A 25,132-nucleotide genomic window follows, 5' to 3' on the forward strand; every position below is an offset into this window, starting at 1 on the left:
AAAAACAGTTGCAAATCACACATATTCTGAAAGAAGGTTTATCCTGTCCATAAAACTAGTACACAAGTTACAAGTAGTACCAAATGTTTTACATCTCGCGTGACCTCGGGGATGCCGTTTGTCTTAGCAGTTGTGGTTTCTGAACTTGGTCGTCTCCATTTTCAAGTGTGGCACTAGTTGATGGTTTTGCTCCAGCAGCCACAAGATTTTTAAACCAAGCGGGTTGTTGGAATCTAGGGTTGCTTCTGTTGGTATCACCAGGGGAATCCGGAGACCCCTGAGTGACATTATTCTTTGAAGTGATGCCAGAAAGAAACCGATATGCCACTTTGCTAGCCGTCACGATCTCTGTTTTAGCTTGTCTAAACTATAATCATTTGAAAGAAAAAAGCTAGTTAGGTAAAAAAAGATTTAGCAAATAAACACAAAAATAGTATCATAACACAGGACATAACATGCTCACCCGCATAGCTGTGGTTTCGGCTATTTCTACAGCAGTGTCACCAGCTGAAGAGGTAGGTCCCAGCAGAGCCCAGTTGGACCCGCAAGACTCACCTTAAACAGGGACGTCGGCGCAGAAACCAACTGGATCCGCAGGACCAACCATGCTCAGAGACGTGACGCGCAGTACGCAAGCTGTTCCCGCAGGAAATGCCTCCCATGGTGAAGGACTCCGCCTGTCCCCGCAGCCTCGGATACAAGCCATTAGGGAAGGCCACCCGCGCAGCAAGGCTACACGCACAAGGCACTTGGCTCTCAGTCACCTGAAGGAATGAGCGAAGCCGGGAACTATCCCGCACAAGGGCGGGAGGGGGAATACTCCCGCCCAAATAAGCCAGTCCGTACGATACAGGAAGATCTTCTGTACTGTACCTGACGAGGTATGGGAAAAAGATCTGACTAAAGATACGACAGCTTATGGACAACAGTATGGCGAGCAGCATGCTCCTACACTGTATGTCACTATTAGCCGCTGCCTACTCACCAACTCTTGTTATACCACGGGCGTAGCCGGCGGTTGGTGGAAAAGGAATAGTATACAGCAGGTCTGGTCACTGTCAGCCGCTACCTACCCACCAACTACCAGCAGGACACGTGCGTAGGCTACTGTTGGTGAAACAGGAACACTGTTGCAGCCGGCCATACCTCCTTGGAAACCTACCTTCGGCTATAAATACCACAAATGGTATGATCATCATATCTTATCTTATATCATCATAATATACCTGATATCTGCTCTAGCAATCTCTTAATATACTTTTATATTTAAAGAGCAATCTAGTCTGATTCTCACGCCGGAGGGTGGTCACAAGGAGGAACCCCCCCCCCCCTTCTCAGTGACGAGCTCACGGTGTCTGTTTTGCAGGTTATCAGAAGAACCATCTTCCAAGGGTCTAACCCCTCGTGGGAAACATCTCTCCAACCCCCAGGTTACCAGTAATCTGTCCGGGGTCCGGTTAGTGTTTCTTCATTGGCGCCATCCGTGCATAAAGCTAGAACTTTATTTTTCTCCAGTTTTTTCAAACTTTCTACAAAAGATGGTTAGAGAAATTCCGGTAACCACAACCCCAGCTACTGGGGTGAATACCGGTAACACAGTTTTTACAAACACTACCCCGGTTACCCAAGCCGGGACAAGTGAAGTAAATTTTACGAACACTACCCCAGTTACTCAAGCTGGGGCAAGTGCAGTAAATGATCGCCTACTGGGATCCACTGATACCCAGCTTGAGAAACGAAGACTCCCCCGCCAAACTCTCGATGAAGTTAAGGCATGGGCGGAGGCACGACAAAAGGAACTCCAGGCTGAGTTGGACGAACGCTTGTGTTCCGTACAACAGGCCGACGAATTCGAATACTGGGAGGATGACTCGGAGGAATCCGACTCCGACGCGAACCCTCGCCATGGGGCAAAAGGGAAGCGTAAGGAAATGGAACCCCAACCGAAAAGGCATTTTGGACAAGCCTTCAAACCAAAAAGCACAGGTGGAAGTCCACGAGACTTCTCCAAAACCTTCAGACCAAACGTAGCAAATGCGGGAACGTCCAAATTTGCAAGGGACATTGCTGAAGCAATCGCCCCAAAGAGTGCCAAACAAATGCCTAACATAGGCACATATGACGGTATATCTGATCCATACGATCATTTGACCAGATTCATAGCGGGGGCAACCGTCAGCAATTGGACGGAACCCACGTGGTGCTACATGTTCCAAATGACGCTTGTTGGGGCTGCTAGAGCTTGGTTTGATCGTCTACCGGTCAACCACATCTACGACTGGGCAGACTTCCAGCAGAAGTTTAGCCAACACTTCAGCCAGCAACGGAAGTATATCGAGGAGCAATGGACAATCCTCAAATGCATACGAGAAGAAGATGAATCTCTGCCAAACTTCATCACTCGCTTCAACTCGAAGAAGCTAAGTTTGGGCAATATCAGCGAAGATCTTGTTCGCGCTGCCTTCATCCAGGGCGCGCATGACCCAGAGCTCATCCGCACCCTAACGGGTAAAGATGGCATGCCATCCACATGGGATGCCATCATGACAGCAGCAAAACGCTATGCGGAAACGGAGAAGCAACTGGGTAGAGATCTCCCACAGAGCACAAACCTCTACACTCAGAAGACGAGAGAAGACAACGTCCTCACCGCCCGATTAAATAAAAAGCGGAAGCAAGGCATTTGGCAGTCAAGGGTAAACTTTGACACCTCATCCGGCTTGCAACATCGATTGGGCGGAAGGGATAATGCACAGCAGCACCGGAACTCCAGATGGACGCCACTCAGCAAAAGCGTCACTGAGATATTCGCCACTGAAGAGCTCCCGTGGCCAAAGCCTCCAATAATCCGACATCGTCACGATGCTGATCGGAACAAATACTGTGACTTTCACAAGACAAAAGGCCACAACACTGAAGAATGCACAGACGTAAAAGACATGGTCGAAGCATTTGTCAGAGATGGGACGCTCGCGCACCTCGTGGCGCAATAAAGGCTGAGCAGGCGGGTGCGTGTAGAACCCCAGCTGGGGAAAACACGAATCAAAATTCCAGCTTCAATATCGAGACTACATGCTGCGTAAAGAACGAGATCCCGAACCAGGTGCGTATCGGCTCGATGGCACTCCCATCCCAACAACATGGAAGGGAGCTCATTTACACAGTTTGCATGTAAATCAATTCCAATTTGTAAAGAAAAGGCCAAGAGCCACTTCTAATGGAAATGATTCTCTTTAAGAACATCGAAGCTGATGATTTTACATTTATACTTTTCTGAACACTAATATGCCGGTTTTCACCGCATAATTACGTGAAGTCATTGCGTGGGAAGGCGGTCCTACCCGCACGAACCCAATAACGTGGGGAAAAAGTTCAGCACCCAAAAATGAAAATGCCGGTCTATCCGCACCAATCATAACGAGGAAACTGAATAAAAACCTATCAACAACCGCGCGTCGAACGGTTAAACTATGCAACACTGGTGACGGCATTCACATTACGTGAAGTCGTTGCGTGGGAAGGCGGTCCTACCCGCACGAACCCAATAACGTGGCAAACCTTCACGCAGGTCAGTTGAAGGGGAAGAGTTCAATAATCCCATTAAATGAAAGTGCCGGTCTATCCGCATGAATCATTAAAGGAAACTGCACTAACCTATTGACAACCGCGCGTCGAACGGTTCAAAACAAAATTCTTAAAAGGATGAGAAAAACCTACACGCAGGTCAGATAAAGGTAAAGTTTTGCCATCCTACTAAGTGCAAGTGACGGTTGTACCCGCACAATCACGAAAGGAAGTAAAACTTCACACTTATCAACCACGTTCAAAGGTTAACTTATCCTCAAAAGGATGAGGAAAACCTACACGCAGGTCAGATAAGGATAAAGTTTTGCCATCCTACTAAGTGCAAGTGACGGTTCTACCCGCACAATCACGAAAGAGGGAGCAAAACTTCACACCTATTATCAACCACGTTCAAAGGTTAACTTATCCTCAAAAGGATGAGGAAAACCTACACGCAGGTCAGATGAAGGTTAAAGTTTAGCCATCCTACTAAGTGCAAGTGACGGATCTACCCGCACAATCACGAAAGAGGAAGCAAAACTTTAACCCATTATCAACCACGTTCAACAGGTTAACTTATTCTAAACACTTGGAAAATTGCTAATTTAAACTAAATATGCAAGTCATAAGTTTATAAAGCAAGGAACCCAAAGAAGGAAATAACAATCTTATACGCAAAAAGATTAATATTTCACAAATGAATTATTACAAGAAAGGCCGGGTAACTACCCGCCTACGAAAATAAAAATAAATACATCCGTACAAGACTATCCTAGCAATGGGAAGGGATCTTCGGGATCAAGCCTCAGGGCCGCCTCCACTTGGACCCGCCCCATCAGAAGAACGGGGCGGTTCGAGGAAGGCTTTAAGGACAGCTAACCCATCATCAGCAGCAGCTACTTGGTTCACCTTCTCCACCACTGGATGCGGGAAGGCGGCGTATTGATTTACTGCTTGGTCATATATGGCTTCAGTATTAACATTGTACAAAGGGAAGTTGGAAGGCGGGAAGCCTTTCTCAACGAACCCTAGACCAAGCAGGAAGCCGGCCCGTTCCCCATCCTCGTGAGAAGCATTGAGGGCTGCACTCATAGCATCGTCGTAGGATGTCTCTGAAAAGACCCGATGCACAACCTACAAAGAAAATACAAGTGTCAAAACACCTTTTCTATGTATAAAGGAAAGCGTGAAGACGTAAAGCTAAAATACCTGAGGCAACGCTTCTCGAAGAAGCCATTCCTTGGCAACCAGGGCTTGGGCGCAGGCGCGTTCGGCTTCGCTCTTATTGAGGTTGGCAAGTTGCACTTTGCAGCAGCCTCTTCAACGCCCTTAAGCTTCCGCTCGGTGTGGTCAAGCACGCCCCTCTGGTCCAGAATCTCTTGGAGCTTCTTGGCATCTTCCATCGCCAAGGCATCATGAGCACGTTGGAGAGCCTCTAATTGGGCCTTGAGCTCCTCGTTCTCCACGCGTAAAGGCTCAGCAACGGCTTCAGCCTTGGTAGCCCTCTCAGTTGCGTTCCTCGCAGTCTCCTTAGCCAGCCGAAGCTGTTCGTTAACAGCTTAGGCAGCCTTGGAGCGGGCCTCGAGTCGTGCTTGAACTTCAACCTCGAGGGCCTTGAAGGCCTTCTCCTTCTCCGCAGCTGCTGCGGCCAACCGTTGGTTCTCCTCCCGAAGAGCACGCGCCTGAAATACGTCCTTGGCGCGAGCTGCTTTCAACTTGTCGTTTTCACGACAAAGCAGCTCGACGCGCGGCTGCATCCGGGCCTGGAGAACCCGAAGCTCATTGGTTAGCCTACCCTCCTGGTAGCTAGCCATGGCTTCCCCCAACGCACCATGAGGAGCAGCGTGGCGAGCCCAGTCCACGCACTCCACAGGGGTACGAAGGGTTGTTCCTCGGCGTATGTTCCATCGCGGAACATACACTTCATTGGAATCCGACACTGCAAAAAACAAAAAAGCAGTTAGGAAAAAGATGATAAAAATAATAGTAAAAAAGGGCCAAAGGAACCCTACGCACCTGTAGGGTCTATAACAGGCCGATAGCCGCCGAACCCATCACCTGAACCCAAAGGAAACCCATCCAAAAGGTCAGGCAGATGGGAAGGTGGCAAGGATTGGCGAGTACTCCCATGCGTACCTGATGAACCGGCTGTCGGTGCCGGTGGCGGGGGCATGGTGGCAGCCGCCGCAGTCGCTGCCGCAGAATCCGCAGCAATCGTAACCGCCGGCTCGGTGAAAGACGCCGTAAAAATCGCACTCACGGCCGGCGGTGGCATAAACTCGGCTGGAACAGTCGGCTCAGAGTGAGCAACTGAACCAGCGGGAGCAGGTGCAGGCGCCTGGGTCGACGCCTCAGGTAGGCTGACCAAGCCTACCGTCATCGGCGGAGAGGTACTACTCGGTACTTCACCCTGGAATGCGTCAACATCCACGCCTGCACAAGAAGATAAGTGTTTAAATAAATTTAGTGAAATCTACAAAGATAAGGATGTTTGTACTTACGGTTTTCTTGAGCCTGAACGTACGGACGGGCGGGGACAAGCCCGATGGGGCCGGTCTCTTGACGCCGGTCACCGTCGTCGTCGTTGGTTCTCCGGAGATAACAGTCGTAGCCTCCGGAACAGTGGTCTTCTCACCACCGGGGTTCCCCGCCACCTCTTCACTATCTGACTCGGTGTCAGATAGAAGCACCGGATCAGCTGTGGAGGCCACCTTCTCCTTCCCTTTCCCGCCGGCAGCCTTCTTCTTCCGCACTAGCGGAGGACCATCTGCGGATTCCTCAGAAGAAGACAGGATGTAAGGAATTCCAGCAGCGGGTACAGCATTGAGGGGTTGAGGATAGAATATGGCCTTACCTGGCCGCCGGTGGCTCAGGATCTCTTGGCCCGGCGGATAGACCTCCACAAACCGATCCGCCGTTTGCTCCAGGATGGGCAACTCATTCTCGTCTAGGGCACGAGTGCCCACCCGCACGGGACCGTCAGCTTCCCGCGGGTACAGGAGTGACTCCAAGTCATTCCCCTCTGAAAGAAAAGAAACAGTTAGAAGACAAAACTAATATCAGCAAGAAAGACAAGACATACCATAAGGAATAGAGTTCAAACCGTATTCGAGAAGGATGGGAAACCGGGACGCATCCTTCCATACCCGGCTCATCCCCAGCATCACCATCCCGGACTCCGCAAACCGGTAAACCGGAGATTGGACCCGGGATATCTTCGCGAACCACTCCGCCTCCTGGTAGCTGGAAGCGTGAAGGCTCGGAAGCGCTTGCCCCTTCTTAAACTTCATGGCAATGGGAATGGCGCGGGCAGAAATGTAGAAGAACTCCCGCTTCCACGATCGGAGACTGCGCTCGGTCACGCAGATCTTCAAACCCTTAATACGGGTTGTCAGGGTGTACCACCCCTGGACGCACCTCCAAGTATAGAAGGTCATCAGGCGGTCCACGTAGGGCTCAATACCCAGAATCCGGCACACCCACTCGAAGTGCCGGACCTTGGCAATCGCCATCGGATGCACCTCGGTCAGGTGCACACCGTGCCTCTCCAGGACACGGTACACAAACTTTGTCAAAGGAAACCTAAGGTTCCCATAGACAAAGAATGCAGCATATACCCCGATCTTGCCACTGGGGGCATCGTACACAGTCTGGTGGGATTCAGGAAACTCAGGCTCAAGAGACTCAAGCATGAACTTCCTGACGATGTACTGGTACTGATCGACTGGTAGAGCACACTGGCACTCGCCAGCAGTACTCCTATCGTCGGCTACAGCTTCAGCATCATGAGAAGACATTTTGCAGAAAGAAGAAAGTGATTTCGGGAAAATGCTTGCCTGAAAAGGGGAGTATTTGCCGGAAATCACTAAGAAGAAGAAGAAAGGTGAAAGTGTGGATTACAAAGAGGCCTCTCCCCCTTTATATACTAATCGCAATTAATGCGGTGAATTTAATGCGGAGGAGAGAGAAATCGAAGGTGCAATGAAACTATGACACGTGGCAAAAAGCAGGCTGGCAACAGCTGTTGACAGGACGTGTGCCAGTAATTTCGCGGCCACGCTCCCGAAAAATCGCGCCCACGTGCCTGAAAAAGCATCTGGAATGACCATATAACGTCACGTCACCATAACTTCCTGCACGCCCTGACACAGTCAGAAGAAACTGTCGCACGACGTTTCAGAGGTTTGGACTGTTCCTATCTTTCCACCAACCTTTCAAATTTCAAAATTCAAAATTTGAAAATATTAAAAAGTAAGCGGGAAAATACCCCTTACCTTGGCAAACAAGTAACCATAAGACGGATGCGGGTACAGTGTAAAGGCAAAACCCTTCACATACCTAGCACCCGCAGGGAATTGAAGCCAAGTAAAACCTTGGCAAACAAGTAACCGTAAGACGGATGCGGGTACAGTGTAAAGGCAAAACCCTTCACATACCTAACACCCGCAGGGAATTGAAGCCAAGTACCTCGGCAACCAAGTAACTATAAGACGGGTGCGGGTACAGTGTAAAGGCAAAACCCTTCACATACCTAGCACCCGCAGGGAATTGACGCCAGGAATACCTTGGAAGTAAAGTAACCGTAAGACGAGCGCAGGTACAGTGTTAAGGCAAAACCCTTCACATACCTAGCGCTCCGCTGGGAATTGAAACCAAGAAGGATCTTCTGGGCAATGCTTGCGGAACGAAAATAACATCCCCGCATAGCGGGAACGTCGAGAACTACGTTGTTGGAAGCTCCAGGATGGAATTGATGGTTTTAACATAATTGATCACTATGTTCAAAACTACCAAAACCTCATGGAAAGACCACACAAGTGGGACTCAACGATCTCTGTTTGATCACTATATTCTTTGAAGTGATGCCAGAAAGAAACCGATATGCCACTTTGCTAGCCGTCACGATCTCTGTTTTAGCTTGTCTAAACTATAATCATTTGAAAGAAAAAAGCTAGTTAGGTAAAAAAAGATTTAGCAAATAAACACAAAAATAGTATCATAACACAGGACATAACATGCTCACCCGCATAGCTGTGGTTTCGGCTATTTCTACAGCAGTGTCACCAGCATTAGCAAACCTGTTCACCCAACCTGACCAACACAAAATCATATTCATATATGAACATGCTGTATAGCAGTACAAAATCATCTATAAACATAATGGTTGCGGGTTTTTGAAAGAAAGCGATAAACCAACCTGGAAGTTTAGAGACACCAAGGCTTTCACAAAACTCGTTGCAAAAGTGATTGCAGTTTTTTGACAGTAAGTCGTAACAATTTCCGGGCCATTCTCTGCTAAGTTCCCTCAAGATCTGGTTAACCTTCGATTTGGATAAGTTTGTTTTCCCTAGTGCAATACTTTCACGATATGTGTACATCGGGTTCTTTTTAGCAGGGCAACTAAAAACTCCAGTGCCTTGCTCACAGAACCCGAATGACCATTCATCTTCTCCATAAACCTGTCATAAAAAACACATTTCGTTGATTTTTGCACATGTTAAAGCTTGACATTCATTGTGGAATAGAAGAAATACAATGTCTGGATGATCAAATATAAGGGTGCAAGAGTAATGACTCTCAAAAGTGTCGTCATCAATAAGGTAATTTATACTGGCATCCTGCTAATGTTTACTCATATATGTATTGACAATTATATAGGGCTTTCATCCCCAATTTGAAGCACCCTCGTCTCCACTCTCCACGATCTTAAACAGAATAATAAAAAGAGATAACCAAGTTCAACAATCAACATTAGTTCATGCTGTTAGGATCTCAGTTATGGCAAACAGTCAAACACACACGCACTCAATATGCAGAAAATAAGCGAACAAGAGACAGGGGCTTTTGTGGTTTGGTCTAAGCTAACCTACGTCCAACTGTCCAGACGAGGTTTAGGCGCAGGTTAAGTGCCTTGCTGCCATCCATTTCCTTCTTATACAGAATTGAATTATAATAATAAAAGAACTAAATTCAACATGATAAACTTCTGTATATATATTTTATTAATCACTAATCAACTCTACAATTAACTAAACCAACCAAAATTATTAATTAAATATAGAAGCACAGGAAAACTTTGCATAAGAAACACAAATTAAGAGAACAGAAAGTGAAAGGCTAGATTAGAAAGAAGAGCTGCTCTATGGAGGCTTTGTTCCCTCAATCATTTCATTTGTAGAAGTGGATTGGATGGATGGATGGATTGCTCCCTTACTCTCCTAACTTTCTTTCTACTTGTTTATTCTTTTCATGTTTCTATCTATTTTTTTTTAATCATTATTTCAATATTCTATATTTTAACCTCACCCTTTTCGTGTGCTCTTTAACCTAACACGAAAAAAATATTAATAATTATGTGCTAACCAATTTAGTTTTATAATAAACCCAATCTATTGATGTCGTGGGTACGTTTATTACCAAATATAAACAAATGTCTTTCCTTAAGCAGCCTAGATAGATCTAGTGTTCAAAGGGTCTTCTATTGTGTTGATGTTTAGTATGGCCTGATGTTAAGGGCGTTCACCATGTCCAGAAGGGCTTACTAGTGTCTCGATGTTTAGTATGGACGTTCAACATGTCCAAAGGTGCCTCCAAAGTCATAATGTTTAACTTGACCTAAAGTCGGAATGTTTAGAAGGGTCTCATAAGGAAGGATGTGCAACCGATTCTAACTTCAAAACGTTTAAAAGGACCTTCTAGGATGGGTGACCCAATCTGACCTAATGCCCGGGTTAATTTAGCATTCAACCTTATATAACCCATTCGCTTGATGAAACATATTGTTGACCCGTTTAGATGACCCGACCCATATTCATCATACCTATAAGGGTTTGATGCTTACCCTTATATAAATAGAGGATCACCCCCTTCGCTTCATATCATCTCACTTGCAAGAGGTAGACATCCTCTTGGCATTTCAATCACTTTCCCTCTCTAGAATATAAATTTATTTATTTTTCCCCATTTAACATGTCAATAATAGAATACCCTCCTCGTCTTACTATATATGGCAGCTCCTCCTTTTACTACAAAGGACATCCTCCTCGTCTTTTTGTCATAGCTCCTTATTTACTCAAAGGGAGTCTTCCCACCGAACATCCACATTCTCACTCTGTATCTCTTACCTTTTATATATATGTACCCAAATGCTCATACACAATGAATATGTTTATATGCATGTTTGTCTCATTCCGATTACTAACTTGAGCGTCAGTGGGAATTTCAGAGCTCTGGCTCGGGTCACCTTCTAACATTTTTTTTGTTTGTTAACGATTGGATCTAAGCTTAGGAATGCCAAAAAGAGCATAGTAGCAACAACTATATAAATTATATTAAAATATAAAATGGAAAAAATAATTTACCTATTCAAATTTAAACAAAGCATCTATATGAAAAATGACAGAAAGATAGATTACACTTCAAATAGATAACACAAATAGACACAAAAATACATAAAAAGAGATTAAACATGATGGAAAAGTTCACCTTATAGCATACGATTCTTTATTTTTGTTAGCGCGTCACTCTCAGTATACCTCAAATCATAGTATATGTGCGCATAATCATATATACATTATACGCATGTATAGTGTATTGCACGTTCGTATGCGATGTGTTAAATATACATGCATATAATAGATGGACGATGGTATAGCAAATACACGGAAGACAATAACTAGAAAGTCTCAAAAACATTTAGTCAAAACTTATAATTTATTATTAGGTTCATGAACAATGCATTATATATGAATACTTTTCTTCGATGTCCTTAATCTTTGCGTTCAAATGCGTGCATTGCATTTAATTGGATAGTATTCAAACTGTGATCCAGAAATGCTGGTTTTTTACTCAAATGGACAAATAATTATATGTGTGAACAAGACAAATTATTTATGAGCTACTCACTGTTAGTGTGGTAACCCGAAAGGACACATAACTAGATGTGTAGATGGGTCAAGTTACTTATGAGTTACTCAATATTAGTTTGTTAAATATTCAAACAGAATTAAACTTAAATGACTTTAAGCCGAGTTAAATAAAACTTACTTAAAAAACAGTTTTATCCCAAGCTTCATACGAGTAATTTGATTGAATATGCGTTTCTAAACAACCCCATTATTGTTTAACCCCATTATTTATATAAATACAATGCTATAGTATATATATATAATGCAAAACAATATATCATGATTATGCTTTAGCAAACAACGGGGACCAAAGTAAACTAAAGTCCATAAAAGAGGGATAGCACATGATACATATAAACATTATTAAAATAATATACACCACGCGAAACAAATGTGGTTTCTTGTATATAATTAAGAAGTGTTGTTTTTCCTTTTATGCCTGTCTTATAAAAAGTTAATATCAAATATATTCATTCAAATCATTCAAAAATATATACTCATTTCATTGATATAATATAAAATTTTCGTCCTTAAATTCCAACTCTCTTGTCCTAAATACAAATTTCATGAAAATGAAACAAAAGTCACAAATTTAACTAATATTTTTTATTTTTATTTTGTATATGATATTAATGACATAAATTATCCCTACACAAGTCCTACCCCGTTATGTAAATGGTATTGACTTCTTGAGTATGCACTGAAGTCTAAACCCGTGAGTGGTATCTTAGCTTGAATGGTCACAATGACAGCCAAATGCCATTATGATGACAACTTTTTCCATCCATTAAACATGATAAAAAATATACATATACCATCAAAACAAATATTTATTTAATATATAGAAAAATATACTTTGTTAGCCGAAATTCATTGCACTAGCAAAAGGAAGACATGAATTAGCAATGTCACGCGTTGTTTTAAACGAGTTAAACACATCGTTATCGTTATAATAAGTTCAGATCAATTGTCATAAAAACACATCATCGCTGTAACCAACAGTGTAAGAGCATTCTCATCCTATTCTCTATAAATATGTGAGGGAAGTTTGTAAATTATAGGGTGGGGTGATGAGTGGTTGTGAGTGTAAATTATATGGTGGAGAGAGAAATGTAGTGATTTTTTGTAAATTTGGGGAAACATTGTTTTCCCTATTTATTTTTTAATATTTGTTGGATTGGTTGTGAGTAGAGGAAAGAGAAAACTGTAATGATAAATGTATAAAAAATACTATTTAATTAAGCATGAGAGAGAAATGTAGTGTTTTTTAGTGTAATTATAGGGATAGAGATGGGGAACGGATTGAGAATGCTCTAACGAGAGGACCTGCAAAGTATAAACAAATTATATACCAAAACGCACTAATGTGTGGATTACCAACTTCATTAACAGATCTAAACGTCTAAAGTAACCATCATTAGGCCTAACATTACGTTTTAGGTATCTTAGGTGACAACCTTGCATCTTTACAAAAATGACATTATTTATGTAACATTGGCTTGTTCTCATGCCCAACAGTTAACCGTAATCAGCATATATTGCTCGTGCCAACACCATCAGCAATATTCAGTGCGCTGGTTTGATCGCTGCTTGTTGCATTCACGCTTTCGGCTTCTTGAAGCTGAAGCGCGTGTTCCAAGTTCCACAACACATCACCCATAGTCGGTCTATCGACACCATAGTCTGCCAAACATTTCTCTGCCGTGTTCCCATATGTTTTCAAAGACTCGGGTTTTATCTGGTCAGCAATACGTGGGTCCACGATACGTTTAAGCAACCCTTTTTTCTGCCACCGGACTGCCCACTCACCCAAGTTGATCTCTTCACGACCCAGCAACGGGTCAACAACGGGTCGAGCACAAAGAACTTCAAACAGCACGACCCCAAAAGAGTAAACATCCGATTTATCAGTAAGTTGTTGTCTTCGAAAGTATTCAGGATCCAAATACCCAAAACTACCCTTCACACCCGTGCTAACATGAGTCTCACTCATACACGGGCCCGACCTCGAGAGCCCAAAATCTGCCACTTTCGCGAGGTTATTATCGTCAAGTAATATATTTGTAGACTTCACATCTCTATGAATTATACCTTGTGCCGAGCCCGTATGAAGATAGTGAAGCCCACGGGCTGCCCCAATGCAAATCTCGAGCCGTTGCTTCCATGACAATGGCGGTAGATTCGACCCGTATAAGTGTTTCTTTAACGGGCCCTTTCCCATATATTCATACACAAGTATCATTTCAGACTGCTCTTCACAATAACCAACTAAAGAAACAAGATGTCGGTGTCGGATTTTGGACAAAACCATAATTTCCCTCTGGAATTCCGGTAGCCCTTGTCTAGAACCCGACACGCCTCGCTTCACCGCAACTTTTAAGTTGTCACGAAGAACGCCTTTGTAAACCACACCGAATCCTCCCGACCCAATAATCAAACTTTTATCAAAATTATTCGTTGCGTATTGCAAATCAAAAAAAGGGATCTTTAACGTGTTAGTATTATTTGTTCCTTCTGAATATTTACTATGCGAACTTAGAGCCCGTAACGGAGTCCACCCGTTGCTCTCCGCCCGTCTCGTTTTCCCTCCAGTTTTCTTCCTCAATTTCAAAACAATCAAGATTGTTGATATCAAGCAACAAGTAACAACTAACCCTCCAACAATCAAACAAATCAAAACCCAAATGTTCTTCTTTTCGGGTAAAGATTCCCTACTCGCAGGCTTCACTATCTTCATAATCTCCACACCGTTTAATATCGCATTCTTTCTCAAACTGGTACTCAAATCCGACGGGCCAACGCTTACCTCCAAAACCCCGGAACCATCCGAATCAACAACGAAATCCGCATAAAACGGAGACGCCAACACATGAAACGACAGTAACGAAAGATCAAGATCCTTGTACGCTAACAACCGATTAATAAACACATTGAAATACAACTGATTCAATGAAAGACTAACTATATCACAAAAATGCAACCGAACAAAATACCGAACACCACGACCCGAATCAACTGGAAACCCCCAAGTCAGATTAAACACAGAATTTATAGTCAAATTCCCTCTATTCATTTCTTGAGCTGTCATATAAACATTATCCGGAGCCACTTCTTTCGAAGCACCGCCCTTTTGATAGTTAGGGGCTTGTATGGTGGAGATAATTTTTGCAGATGATTTTATTTTCAAAAACTCTTCATCAGGAACCCAATTCCTCCAAAGGGTGTCATTAAAAGGTGTTAAATTTGAACCTCCTACGTTAATTCTATAAACAGTTTCCAAAATCTGTGACGTCAGATTATCAAATTCTTGAATCCCATCAACGGTAACCAGCTTTGCACCCCCATCAACAATAAGATCAATTGGAGCTGAGAACACTTCAATTGCATTAATAAACGAAAACCCATTACTTTTTAACGGATTAAAGGTTAAATCGAAGTGGGTTTTATCTATCATGAGAATAAACTCTTTAACAAGAGTGACGTCAGCTCGGAAATTGGTCAAAATTGAAACCCCGTTGACCGAAACACTGAAATTGGAAGTGCTGAGATTGTAATTCAAATAAGTGAAAGGCGAAAAATGAAGACGTACCAGATGGGTTCCGGTTGTATTAATATTGAAACGGTAGGTAGATATGCTAGTGAAAAGTCTAGCTGTGGTGTAAATGTGGAACGAGTTCGGGTTCAGGTTTGGGTTTGAGAGGGTGATTGATTTGGGTGAGGAGAGGAAACCCGACCCGGGTTGAATGGAGTCGGATAAAAACTCTCTGCCGGCGAAAATGGTGTTGGTGTTTGAGCCGCAGTTGATTAAGAAGTTGTCTTGTGGTGTGAAAGCAATTGAGAGGTTAAGGATGAGTGAGAGAAACAGAGTTAGAGAGAGAAAGTGAGTTTTTGTAGCCATTTTTGATGATGATAAGTTTTGTGGATGATTGTATTGTAAGAATAATGAAGAATGTGAGGAGAATTTAATGGCGGGATGGGAATAAAGAAGGTTGAAAAGGTGGGAGAGAGAGCACATGGAGACGATGGTAATGTGGATGACAATCAGATGATGATGATCGTAAAAAAAAATTTTTGACTATGGATAATCTCGGTTAATTGTTAGTATCCTTCCTTATCATATCGTCTGGCTAGCGATTACTACAACGCTAATATTGATGTTATTTGCCGATAAAAAATGCTTTTAACGAGCTCACCCTTAACTTTAGTGTACTAGTTTTAGTTAACAACTAAACTAAAGAAACAAGCAAGAAAAAAAAATAGAGTGATTGGTTGATCGGGGATGGAACCCACAACTCACTCCTCCATTTTATGTTGAACTCTTAGAGAAACTGGCTTTAACGCCCTTCTTTAGTTATTGTGAAATAAGTTTGACATCTGAAACGCTTAACCTAAGATTAGAACATAATAAAAAATTTACTCAAATATGGGTTTATAGTCTAGCAATGTCAAACTATTTAGTAATTACTATTTATTTTTAATATTTTTAAAACTCTTCACATAATGATACTCACTTTTATATTAGTTACCCGATAACCATAATCAATCACATATCAAATAGATTATAAAGTACTTCATAACCATAATCTATCATCACCTATCAAATAGATTATAAATTAGTTCTCTTTGAAGCTTAAGGACATCCTTTTACTTGAACTAAGTTTCAAGACAAAAAACAAACACACATGCATCTTCTCTAATGTGGCAACAAGATATTATGTGCGCACTTACATGTCACATTCCGTAATGTGCCAAATCGGGTGTCTATAACAATTAACACATCTCTTTCAACTTTCAATATAGCATATGTATTTGTCATTAGATATGTAACACATTTACAAACAAGGAATGCACGGGGCCAGAGTTCTAAATGCATTTGTTTCGAGATCTTTATTCTTAGTCATTCTCCTGTAGAGTAGATTTAATAATATCTTTCTTGCTTTTTAGATTGATACATATTTTTATACTGATTTTAATCATTTGATTTTCCATAAACTTAAATATTTAACTTTTTCATTTTATTTTTTGAACAGCAAGCTAACTATTTCTAAATACTCTATTAAACTATCTATATGTGCACATTGTATGATTTGAACATTTGATATCTAAAATAGAGGGGAGACACTTTACGACCATATTATACCTCTTGGAACATTAACTTTTATTTGAAAGTTCAAAGTTTATTTTTATTTTGAAACCGAATTTGTTCCTCTAAAAAAAATTAATGAAAAGCCACCTAAATATGGCTTAAATACCAAAATGTTTTTTTGCCTTCAGCAAGGGTTGTGTGACGGTTGGGTGGATGTTACCATTAGTAGATTACTCATATCATTTATTTTATTTTAAAGGTGAATGGTTTAAATCCTGTCATATACATATCTAGGCTGTTTATATGTTACTTAAGAGTAGGTTAGTTACGAATTAAAATAAAAAAAAATGTTTTCTTTTCGTTCTTTTTTAATATATCCTTTACCTTTTTAATATTTTATGTAAATACACAAAGTGCCCCAACGATCAAACAACATTCATAAGTTACGCAATAAGTTACATAATTAGTTCTTTAAATTTAAATGACTAAAATGTCCTTCAAATTAACAGGCCAATTAACGGAGATTGCTTTACATCCCAACCTTGTTAGAGCATTCCCAACCCATCCCCTAAAATTATGTGAGGAGGGTTTGTAAATTATAGGGTGGGGTTGTGAGTGTAAATTATAGAGTGGAGAGAGAAAAGGTAGTGATTTTTTGTAAATTTGGAGAAAAGGTAGTGATTTTTTTGTAAATTATAGGGTGGAAAGAGAAAACTGTAATGAAAAAGGTATAAAAAATATTATTTAATTGAATAGGAGAGAGAAATGTAGTGTTTTTTAGTGTAATTATATGATATATATGGATATAGGGATAGGGAACAGGATGAGAATGCTCTAAACAAAAGCAAAACGGCAAAACCTCAAAACTTACCTTTAAATTAAAGTATGGAACGAGTTATATTGTCGAAATCAAGACCATATGTGTAATTAACTACAAACAGTTGCATGAGTGATTGGCGGAGAAGCTACTGTTTACTAAATTTTGAAGGTTATCGTTAAAGGTTTGTCAGTGGAAGATATACTATCCTATTATTAGAGTATTAGACCTTTTTTTCTCTAATTTAGATGCGATCATGTGATTTTGTGGGGCCGGAATTGACTTTTTATGCCAACTTCTAGCGAATCCTAATTATTATTATTACTCCATGTATATACATTAATAACACAGCACTTATTTTCGTTACATGGTTTTTCCCTTTTTCCTTTTTATAACGTTTTTCGATTTTATATTAACCGCGTGTTATAGATTTTGAATAATTAAATATCTTTTCTAGTAATCCTTTTCGATTTTATATAAACCGCGTGTGTTATAGTTTTTGAATAACTAGCATCTTTTTTCAATAATTCCTATTATACTTTTACATATATTTAACATACAATTTTAGTTATACTATAATTAAGAAATTTTAGTCAATGCCTAATCAAGTTTATTAAATGAGAGATTATTTACATTTTTGTTTTATGCATGCTATACCCACGAGCATATATAGCCTAATGGATGGTAAAAATCAACCATTTGTCTAGGGTAGTAGGGTGTGCCATTAAGACTTATTGGTAGAGTGGTGCTGTCACTCTTTTAGCTCTTCTTATTATAAACATATGAATAATTGAGTGTTTTGAGAGGGTCGAACAAAGAACCGAGCCTGGTTTGGACCATCTTCAAATCGATTAGACGGTTTTGGGTGGTTGGGTGGTTGAACCGGGTCATCGGACTGTGTTATCCTCTCATGCATGGTTGCAGCCTATCTTTACTAGATTATGTTTGTAGGCAACAATATCCTATTTACTTGCTAAACTCTCGCCATCTGATGATGTGTTATTACCTATTACTAATACTATTTCTTTGTGCTCGTCACCTCCAAATCTTCAATCAATTCATATGCTTCTTCAACAGAACCATTATTACAATTTTCTATCAGCAAATTATCACAAGGTTTCTCCCACTCATCCACCATCCATGACCCTTTAGAAACAACTAACATATTTATGAATAAATAATAAAAGATATGAGAAATTTTAATCTCAAAAGTCACCAGCAATGTTATAAACTGTTTAGTTATAAAAGATGATATTGGATTTTTATTTTAATTTTAAGACATCTATTCATAAATTGTATATAACACTCTACTTCTCAACACCATTATTGAAAAATGTGAAATGGTGTTGATTTATTTTTACTCATTTTTTAGACAAACTTAATAAAAGTTATCCAACTTTGTATGCTAAGGAGAAGAATGTGGAAATACTGAAACCAGCCATGCTCAAGGCCACACGTACCCTATCTTTTGCAAACGGTTAGAAATACGTTTTCTGTTATTGCCATATTATCTAAATTTATTTGTTAAAAGACATGCATAGATAAATAGATATTTTCGTATTTAGTTACTTGCATAATGCATAAGCAGATAGAATCTAAAGCTGCGCAGCTGGCCAGGACCAACCAAAACCTTAAATAACCAGTTAAAAATCAGTTTGGTTCTGACAAGATATAAACACGACACGAACTTTTAATCTAGTTATATTCACTAAAGAATATACCCAGTTTTGAGTCCACCAAAAAAATAACCTTTTCAAATCAAGGGCCGAGAACTGAACCGTTAGCTTGCTGGTTTAACAGAACCAAGTTTTTGAGCATCCAGGTTAGCTAGATTTAGCAGTGAAACAAAAGACTTAATACAAGTCGAGATAACTAATGTATTGAATATGTTTATAAGAAATGTATAAAAATAAAAATCTATTTAAGAAAGTCAAAATTGTAGCATATAAAACACACTTTCAACTCATTTCACCATATTTATCTTTTACTAGTTTATAAGATTTCGCTAGAATAATACATGAATACTGAAAAAAATAAAATTAAACACAACATGATCTGTTGATTATTGTCAAAAAGTAATGAATGCATACGAAAGAAATTGTCTATGTTTGCTATAGAGCAAATTATTCCTCCACCTGCATATTTTTCATTCCACACCACCTCGAAGATACCTTCCTTTCCGATCTCTTTACGTGCTTCTTTCTTCATTTTGCTTATCTACTGCTGACTTGGCTGCATCAAACATTCTTTAACATTAAACCCTCTATAATAATTAAAGATGCTGTTACCACCTCTTAGGTAGAATTTAATTACACCCAAATAAACAAGACATGAAAAAATAAAAAGCTGAAAGAAGTATAAATCCAAAACCAAACCAACTTAATGTGGTAAAAAAATGCCCTTGTATAATTCAATGCACTAGTATTATTATTTTGTATGATAACATAATACCACAATATTACCAGCACAATGTTGTTGACAAGTTAAACAATTAGAGTAACTAAAACATATCTAAAAAAATGAAGAATAGAATGAATACCTCATTCTGTTATAGGGCGGTTCATCAGTAGGATTTAGCAAATATTGCAACTTCCTCAGCTGGACTACCAGTCATCAGGCACGTTTTTGGCCCTTGAGGTTGATCGAAAGGAAAACACCTAATTGTTGCCCCAGTTTCTTCTTTGACCTTCAATTCATCTTCATCACTTAAAAAGTTGACAGAAAGAGGTTAGATGTAGAAAGAATGCATAGTTAAGTGCATTCACAAAGTTAAAAAAATGCAGTATGAAAAAATAAAGCTAACATAACATACCTTCCAACCCACGGACCCCTGGCCCATTTTGCCTGTGATATCACCTCTTTGAGTTCATCATATGAGCTCACATCCACAATATTGCTGAAGTACGATCAATACTCGTTAGCCTTGATACCCTTTGTGTCTTAATAAACATTGAAGTATATTACTATATTGCACATACCTATCTCGAAAAGCTATAGCTTTATCCAAAAGGGATGATTGGATTTCATTCAGCTTTTCTTTAACATAGGGTACAAGAACCGGATCTTCCATAGATATTCCAAAAACCTTCCCTGGTTTTCCAGGAATATCTCTTCTAGATATCACCACACTCCTGCTTGAAACATCATGTGGACCGATTTCAATTCTTAGTGGCACACCCTGCACAAGATAACTAAATTAAAAATAACTTACAAAGATGATATTTACTTCAAAACTCTAGTTAATATCTCACCTTCATTTCCCAGAAATTAAATTTCCATCCTGGTGTTCTTTGATCAGAATCATCTAGCTTTACTTTAATCCCAGCAGTGTGAAGAACATCTTTGACCGACAATGCAGCATCAAGAACTTCATCTTTCTCATTAGCTTTCTTCCAAATTGGTACAATCACCACCTTAGAATCATGAAAGCAAACTTGTCATGAAAATATAATGATAATAAAAGTGCACAGAAAGTGTAACAATTCTGAAAGTATTTAATATTAAATATCACAACATGTATATTAAAGAATAGCACCTGTATAGAAGCCAGTCTAGGTGGAAGCATTAATCCAGCATCATCACCATGCGTCATGATGATACCACCAACAAATCGAGTACTTATAGCCCATGAAGTTTGCCATACATGTTGCCTTTGACCATTTTCATCAGCAAACTTTAATAATGCAAATAAATTTGGTTATTAATAAGATATTGGATTCTAAAGAAATCTATTCACAAGCAAAATCTGGTACGCCTGTAAACGAACAGAATGTTCAACGAACTTTTTGACAGGAAGTTCGTTTTTGTTCGTTTATTTAATAAACGAACTATCACGAACATCATTTGTTCATTTAGTTAAACAAACAAACATGAGCATGTGTCTTGTTCATCCATTTAAACTTGTTTATGTTGGTTCGTTTACGTTTGCTTATAAATTTGTTTAAAATTTTCAGAAGTTCAGGTCCATTACAAAATAGTCTAGAGTCAAGACTTATAAGCTCTTTAGGCCTAACAGTTTGATGCTCAGGTATACTTTAATTGTTATTCGCTCGGTTATGCTCATTTATCTCCCTTCATTTACGTTCAGTTACGCCATTCAATTAAATTCATGAACTATTCATTTATACTGTTAACGAACAAACATAAACAAACACAATCATATTCATTTTTTTAGCAAAACAAGAAAAGCTTGTTCGTTTAATCTTCTGTGTTCGATTGTTTTTTTAGTTAAAGTTAAACAAACAAATATGAACATTTCTCGCCATGTTCATTCGGTTCTTTTACAATCCTAAAATCCAGTCAACAGCAACTAGAATTTTTTACCATAAGTACCAAATTCTCTTCCTTTCTACTCTTTTTAAACATGCCAAACATTTCACAACAATATAAAGTGACAAGCATGAATATGATTAGAAAAAAACCTGTGTTCCAAAAGCACGAGAAAAGTTTTGCCCTAAATTGTGACTGGTTCCAGCCTGCAAGGCCTTACGGTCACCCATCATAGCTTCAATGGTATAAGTTCTATCTGCTCCAGCAAACGTCTCGACCCTTGATTTTCGACCCGGAATAACAGGTATTGCAGCTTGCTCATAAGCAAACTTTGTATAAACATCAATCATTTGCATCGCCTGAAATTTGAGAATCACAAACCTGTTAAAAGAGAACAAAAGATAGTATCTTTTATATATAAAAGATACACAAACTACAAACCTCTCTTTCAGCTTCCTCTGAAGTAGCATGTGCAGTATGCCCTTCTTGCCATAGAAACTCAAGAGTCCTAATAAAGGGCTTTGTGCGCATCTCCCATCGTGTGACATTCGCCCACTATTAATAATAATCATTTTATAAAAAATAAGTACAAAGTGCTACAAATATAAACATGACAATGAGTAATTAAAGTATTAAACTAGATGTGAACCTGGTTGATCATAAGAGGAAGATCACGATAACTTTGAATCCACTGAGTAAACATGTGGTTAACAATGGTTTCACTAGTAGGTCGAACCTGCAAGAGCCTCACGAATTGCAAGAATCAAAGTCACACTCAGGTCTTAATTACCAACTTAAAATCAGCATTAACAAATTTCATTTCTATCTTAGAAATCCATAAACTACAAAACAATATCAAACTAAAGTAACTAAATCGGTACCACAAGTTTTTCTTCAAGTTCTTTCCCTCCTCCAACTGTCACAAGAGCCAACTCTGGACTAAAACCCTCAACATGGCTGGCTTCTTTCTCTATAAATGAATACGGTATAAACTGCATTCAATCACAATCACATTTGCTTAATCAAGCTTTAATAAACAAGTAAACTCCATTATTAGTTCTGTTAAAATTAGGGCTGTAAACGAACCAAACGTTTGGCAAACTGTTTGAGAACTGTTTGCTGGGAAGTTCGTTTAATAAATGAACAAACATGAACAAGGAATTTCTTTCGATTAACTAAATGAGCAAACATGAACAGAGCCCATGTTCGTTCAATTGTGTTCATGAATGCTCGATAATGTGTTCATTTATGTCTTCTATGTTCGTTAATGTATTTTTGCTTATGTTTGCTTATTAAGGTTTTTAATATTTTTGACTTTTTGTAATGACTCTTCTAATCTTATCATATAGATTTAAGCAGAAGTATTAACTATAAAACAAATACACACACACATATCTGTTAGTTAAACAAAACACCAACAAAAATTTGGTAGCTGGACTAAACCGTTGACACTGACCAGTCTCAGTTGGTCAAATCATTTCATATATAACATTGTTTGTGAACTGTTCACGAACAAACTCATTTCCTCAACGAACGAACACGAACAAGAAATTTCCTTCACTTGTACTATAAAAGCTTTATGAACAAACATGAACAAGGCATTTGGTTCGTTTAACCAATAGAGTTAAGTTAATACACACCTGTGGAAAATACATGTTACTATGACCTGTCTCTTTGAATTTAATGTTCAAATAATCCTGCAAAGTTTAAAACAAAAATTACTAAATTAATAACCCTGAAATATTGCTGTTAATGCTTTGAATTCAAAATGACCTGAATTGCTTCCCAAATGGCATAACCGTACGGTCGAATGACCATAGTGCCACGAACCGGACCGTAATCAGCGAGCTCAGCCATGGAAATGACATCGAGGTACCACGCATTGAAGTCCTGAGAATGAGGCGTGATGGCTTGCTCCTGAACCGGAGCGACCTCAACCTTGGCGGTAGAACTGAGCTTCCGAACATTAAGGTGGTTGTTGCGGCAACGGGGAAACAAGGATGCCGATGAGACGGCGAATATGGAAGTGAGACATGGAAGCCGCAGAGCCCCCATCACAACGGATGAGGGTTTGACTGTTGGCCAAATTTTGTCTTTGTAGTAGGGGTTGAGCAAAATCTATGGTCAAGAGTGTAAACGTTTTTGCGAGTTAGGAATCGGGGATGTTTGGGATTTCTTATTTTGCTTCGTTATAAATTTTTATTAACTTGATGAACTTTTTCCTTTACAAAAAAAAACACAATCTTAAACACCTTATTACTTTTCAAAAAGTTAATAAGTTATAAATTGGTGAAAATAAGCAATCCCAAACACCCTCTTACGCTTAACTAATATCGGTAACAAGCTCAAAATAAGTTAGTATTTTCTTTTTTTTTTGAGTCCGCGCCTCTAATAAAGCTTGTTTAGTTATCGAGCTCAAGCTTCAGTCTTGTATGAGAAGCTCGTCTAGACTCGTAGAGCCTTTCGGGAACCTTGTGTTTTTTTTTTAATTTTTATCTTTTTTGGATTTCTATATGTTAACTTCACACTAAACAGCTGAGCTTGAGCTGGACTTTGCGGAGTTTAAGCTACTACACGAGCTCGAGCAGAGTTTAGGCTCGTTTAAGGGTTCTCTTTAAAAATATATAAAATAATTAAAAACATGTGTAAATTAATTTAAAAATAGCAAACAAGTCAAACCCGAACTTAAAAAACAATTCACGGATCGAGTTTGAGCTTTAGAAAAAAAGCTTGAAATGAGCTAAGCTCGAGCTCTTATAAGTCTAGACGAGTCGAGCTCATGCTCAGCTCGGCTCGCTTACACCACTATCTAGGTTCTGCTCAAGTAACCAACCCGGACTAACCCAACACAACCAACAAACTAGTAGTCAAACTCAGCTCATTTACACCCTTATCGGTCTATTTAATAGAATATGTTATGTTTAGAAGACATTTGATTATATATTGTGTTAGTTATAATTTATATTCCTTCCATAGATAGTCATAATATTGTAAATATATATTTGATGATGAATGAGAAGGAGGCAAGGATTCTATTGTGATTATTATCTCTTACATGGTATCACGAGAAAAAACTCTAGCCCACCATACAATCCTTCCTGTCGGCCATCTCCTTCTAACTGCCGCCTCCTTTTCTTCAATCTAATTCCTCTCCTCCAATCACATCTCCCTTACTACACCAATGGAATCCAATTACACCTCACATGCCACAAAAGTTGGTCAACAGTGGGTACATAGTCCACCACAAGATCCTTACGGCTCACAATGGCCACAAACATACAAATATACAAATCAGCCCACTCAAGCCCAATACACAGCATATGCACCGACAAACATGGAGCAAGCTTCCTACACTATCTCTTAACCCCCCGCACCAAAGTTGGGTCATAGATACTGGAGCAACACAGCATATGACGAATAATCTGGGTAATTTTCAATCCTTTTTTAATAACGGCATTTCTCAAAATATTGTTGTTGGTAATGGCATGA

The 25,132-nt window shown here is 39.7% G+C and overlaps 2 protein-coding genes and 1 pseudogene across 2 annotated transcripts; all 3 read right to left on the minus strand.

The window, feature by feature from the left end:
* Positions 1 to 9: 9 nt before the first annotated feature.
* LOC143616462 (uncharacterized) lies at positions 10 to 10,817 on the minus strand. Its single transcript, XM_077089282.1, has 5 exons — positions 10,767 to 10,817; positions 9,099 to 9,182; positions 8,762 to 9,023; positions 8,588 to 8,655; positions 10 to 367 (listed from the first exon to the last, which is right to left on the minus strand). Exons 1-5 carry the CDS (start codon positions 10,815 to 10,817, stop codon positions 89 to 91), a joined length of 744 nt encoding a protein of 247 aa, XP_076945397.1. The 3' UTR covers positions 10 to 88.
* A 2,182-nt stretch (positions 10,818 to 12,999) lies between these two features.
* On the minus strand, positions 13,000 to 15,490 carry LOC143616471 (putative receptor-like protein kinase At5g24010 pseudogene; annotated as a pseudogene).
* A 4,433-nt stretch (positions 15,491 to 19,923) lies between these two features.
* On the minus strand, positions 19,924 to 23,698 carry LOC143616467 (proline--tRNA ligase, chloroplastic/mitochondrial-like). Its single transcript, XM_077089285.1, has 11 exons — positions 23,417 to 23,698; positions 23,284 to 23,340; positions 22,525 to 22,635; positions 22,293 to 22,379; positions 22,085 to 22,198; positions 21,796 to 22,002; positions 20,910 to 21,047; positions 20,626 to 20,787; positions 20,353 to 20,552; positions 20,187 to 20,270; positions 19,924 to 20,079 (listed from the first exon to the last, which is right to left on the minus strand). Exons 1-11 carry the CDS (start codon positions 23,696 to 23,698, stop codon positions 19,938 to 19,940), a joined length of 1,584 nt encoding a protein of 527 aa, XP_076945400.1. The 3' UTR covers positions 19,924 to 19,937.
* Positions 23,699 to 25,132: the final 1,434 nt, after the last annotated feature.

The sequence above is a fragment of the Bidens hawaiensis genome, unplaced genomic scaffold (assembly GCF_021521415.1).
Source record: "Bidens hawaiensis isolate Kalapana, Puna unplaced genomic scaffold, B.hawaiensis_p1.1 tig00047501_1, whole genome shotgun sequence".
NCBI classification, from domain to species: domain Eukaryota; kingdom Viridiplantae; phylum Streptophyta; class Magnoliopsida; order Asterales; family Asteraceae; genus Bidens; species Bidens hawaiensis.